General features: G+C 36.9%; 1 protein-coding gene across 1 annotated transcript; it reads right to left on the reverse strand.

Moving 5' to 3' along the window:
• Window positions 1-1,069: 1,069 nt before the first annotated feature.
• LOC117906366 lies at window positions 1,070-2,700 on the reverse strand. The gene is made up of 3 exons (XM_034819358.1): window positions 2,043-2,700; window positions 1,840-1,927; window positions 1,070-1,758 (listed from the first exon to the last, which is right to left on the reverse strand). The coding sequence occupies exons 1-3, from the start codon at window positions 2,550-2,552 to the stop codon at window positions 1,217-1,219; spliced, it is 1,140 nt and encodes a 379-aa protein (XP_034675249.1). The 5' UTR covers window positions 2,553-2,700; the 3' UTR covers window positions 1,070-1,216.
• Window positions 2,701-2,932: the final 232 nt, after the last annotated feature.

Genomic DNA, 2,932 nt, shown 5'->3' on the forward strand with positions numbered 1-2,932 from the left:
ATTTAGCAATGTTTTCAGACTTGTATCGAGGACTGAATAAAAAAAGTTATCCACTGATCATTGGTTGGATTGACGGTGATGATGTCATAAATATATAATTTATAAATTATTAAAATATAAAATAATTATAAAAATAAAAATAATAATTTATATATTATTTAAAAATTAAAATTTTATTTGAAAATAAAAAATTAGTTTCAAATTAGAAATTTAGATTAAAATCATAATTTTAATTTAAATTTTGAAATTTTGAAATTTACTTTTAAATCAAAAACTTAGTTTAAAATAAGAAATTTATTTAAAATTGTAATTATTTCATTAATTTAAATTAAAATCATAAATTTTAAAAATCATAAAGCAAAAACATAATAAATATAAAAGAAAATAAATAATAATGAGATGAGGTAAAAAAATAAAATAAAAAAATAAAAAATTTGGAAAGCAAGGGAGGAGAGGGGTGGCCAAAAAGGGGAAGGTTGGGGGTTGTTTTCGATGGGGGTGGGGGTTTCAATGGGGAGGGTTCCAGCTTGATGGGAGGGGTTGCCTGAAAAATAAAAAAATAAAAAAATAAAAATAAAAATGTTGAACTAAATGGTTTCCTTTGAACCGTCCGATTCGCTAATCAGATCATCGATTCAATTTCGATTTAACTACTTTTCGGCCCACTTGATCAGACCAAATTGTAACTGTGTCTGGTCGGTCCGGTTTGGTTTTAAAACCATGGAATTCAGAGACAACCATTAAACACTAACGCATTAATTGGGCGCTTCATATCATGAAAAAGCCTAACATATTAATAATGCTTGATATAAAAAAAAAAAAAAGGTGGACGACGTTCTTGGTTTGAGTCACACATGTGCCAGCAAGCTCATGCATATGAATGGAGAATGCACCACCTGATTGTAGCATATCGTGAGGTGCTGGTGTAGGCTTGCCTTTTGAAACACACGGGTGCTTATGGAAAGAACAAAAAAACACACGCACACATACACGCCCCCTTCCTGCTTGCATGTATGGAGGGCAAAAGGAATAGACGTACGAACAAACACTGGCAAAAAGTAACAAAATATGCAGGAAATAATGGCTTGAACCAATAATGTGTGCTCCTTGCGTTAGTATTCTCGTGAGATTTTCCTTCAGATTATACAGATCGGAAAACAACCTATTTCAGCACATATTGATAAGAAAATTGGAGAGAGATTAATTTGGGAAATTATCATATAATATTCATCATGTCGGTGACTATCTCACTCATCATCTCTTCTAAAATGGCTTCTCCAATATCCAGCCCAAGTTCCCTGCTCTCTGGCCTCAAATCATTCCATTCTTGTGATGAAGCTATGAAATCAAAATTTAGCAGATGGTTTATGTTTGTTTCCTTTCCAGATTGTTTTTCCCATGCCCTTACTTTCTGACAGATGAGCTGCTCAAGCTCTTCAGGCACAAGGAATTCCCCAATACTCTGCTTCCTTCTCTCATTTCTTCCATGGCCCTCTACCACTTCCCTCACACAATCAAACAGAAGCTTCTTTCTTTGCAGCAAAACCCTTTTGGATTTGAAGCACCGGGAGGAAGAGTTTGACCAGACAAGCTCTTGCAATTCTGTAACCCCACTATATCTTGGCTTTTCTGTTGGGGATTGGACCAATGCTTCCAGGAGAGAGGCCGACGACACCGAGTCTTGTATAATTCTGTTGGAGAAGCCAGATTTCCTAGTGGATGAATTCTCTTGTTTCCTTGTTTTTGCGTTGGATAGCCCTGCAAATAATGGGTAGACAAAGATCAACAGAAGAGGGAAACAATACTGTCAAGTTTATAGGAAAAAAGACTGGCAGTTACCAATTGAGGAATCTCCTAAAACAGAAACTGGCCCGAATTGTAGCCTTTGGTTCTTGGATCTCCCCTGAACCTGTCTATCTGTAGCAGCCTGTTTGCTTTTGCGAAAAATAAGTCAAATGAATAGATGGTTGCCTAAATTGGCCTTAAATGAGAGTTTTGAAGAAATTTCAGGGAACGCCCAGATGCAAGGTAAATATTTCTACCTCTTCTTCTCTCGGTTTGTTTTGCTTCAAAGCTTGAATAGTGGTTGCAGTAGAGAAGGGGTCGTGGATTTGCAGTGAAGCACATGAGTCTTCTGTGTCACTCGCGGAGCAGGAATTAAACACAGTAGTGGTGCTAGCAGAGGAAAAACTATCCTGTTCCGCAACTTTTTGGCTGCTGCTTCCCACTTCGGAAAAACTCAATACACCTCCATCATGATCACAAAGTTTGCTTTTTGGGTTGCCAGTAATTGAGACAAGCTTGTTAAATATAGCTCTCAAAATTTTGGAACATTGTGGAATACCCTTTCCGCTCATGTTTAGATCGCAGCTAGCTGACCTCTTCAAAAGCTTGCTTGAGTTGCCATGACAACAGCTGAAGCCACCCTCTGAAGTCAAGTTCTTTTTCAGGCACCCTCTCTCCAGAAGGTAAGTCTCCAGGATAAAGGGCTCTTGGTGCTCCTGGAGAAGTTGTCCTAGCTGTTTACCTGGTTTGGACATGGTGGAAGGCATAAAAGTTGAGTGGAGGAGTTGGTAGGGGGGTTGTGGGGAGTGAGAGGAGATGAGAATAAAGATGTGGAATATATGGAAATATAGGGAAAATTGTGTTTATAGGTTGTTATACGAGAAATATATGGTTTTGGAAACCTATATAACTGAAATATGAGATCTGTCTGGTAATAAGAAAAATATTATATGTTTTATACACTATTTACTGTTCATATTTATATTTCCGAAATTACCTTTTAGGTCTCCCAAGCAAAAAAAAACATTTTTTTTTTGTTTTCCTCGGCAATCAAATGAGGATGAATTTTTCCGGAAATCATGGGGGTGGTGGTGGAAGCAAAAAAAATTCCCGTTTTATCCCCAAGAAAATCCATCCTCCATTCGAT

Source organism: Vitis riparia, chromosome 18 (assembly GCF_004353265.1).
Source record: "Vitis riparia cultivar Riparia Gloire de Montpellier isolate 1030 chromosome 18, EGFV_Vit.rip_1.0, whole genome shotgun sequence".
In the NCBI taxonomy this organism is placed as follows: domain Eukaryota; kingdom Viridiplantae; phylum Streptophyta; class Magnoliopsida; order Vitales; family Vitaceae; genus Vitis; species Vitis riparia.

Coding starts and splice junctions, on each gene's coding strand:
- LOC117906366 (XM_034819358.1), bottom strand. CDS start 2,552: ATGCCTTCCACCATGTCCAAACCAGGTAAACAGCTAGGACAACTTCTC. Junction 1,928..2,042: donor ACAAACCGAGAGAAGAAGAG/GTAGAAATATTT, acceptor AAAAGCAAACAG/GCTGCTACAGATAGACAGGT. Junction 1,759..1,839: donor TTTAGGAGATTCCTCAATTG/GTAACTGCCAGT, acceptor CATTATTTGCAG/GGCTATCCAACGCAAAAACA.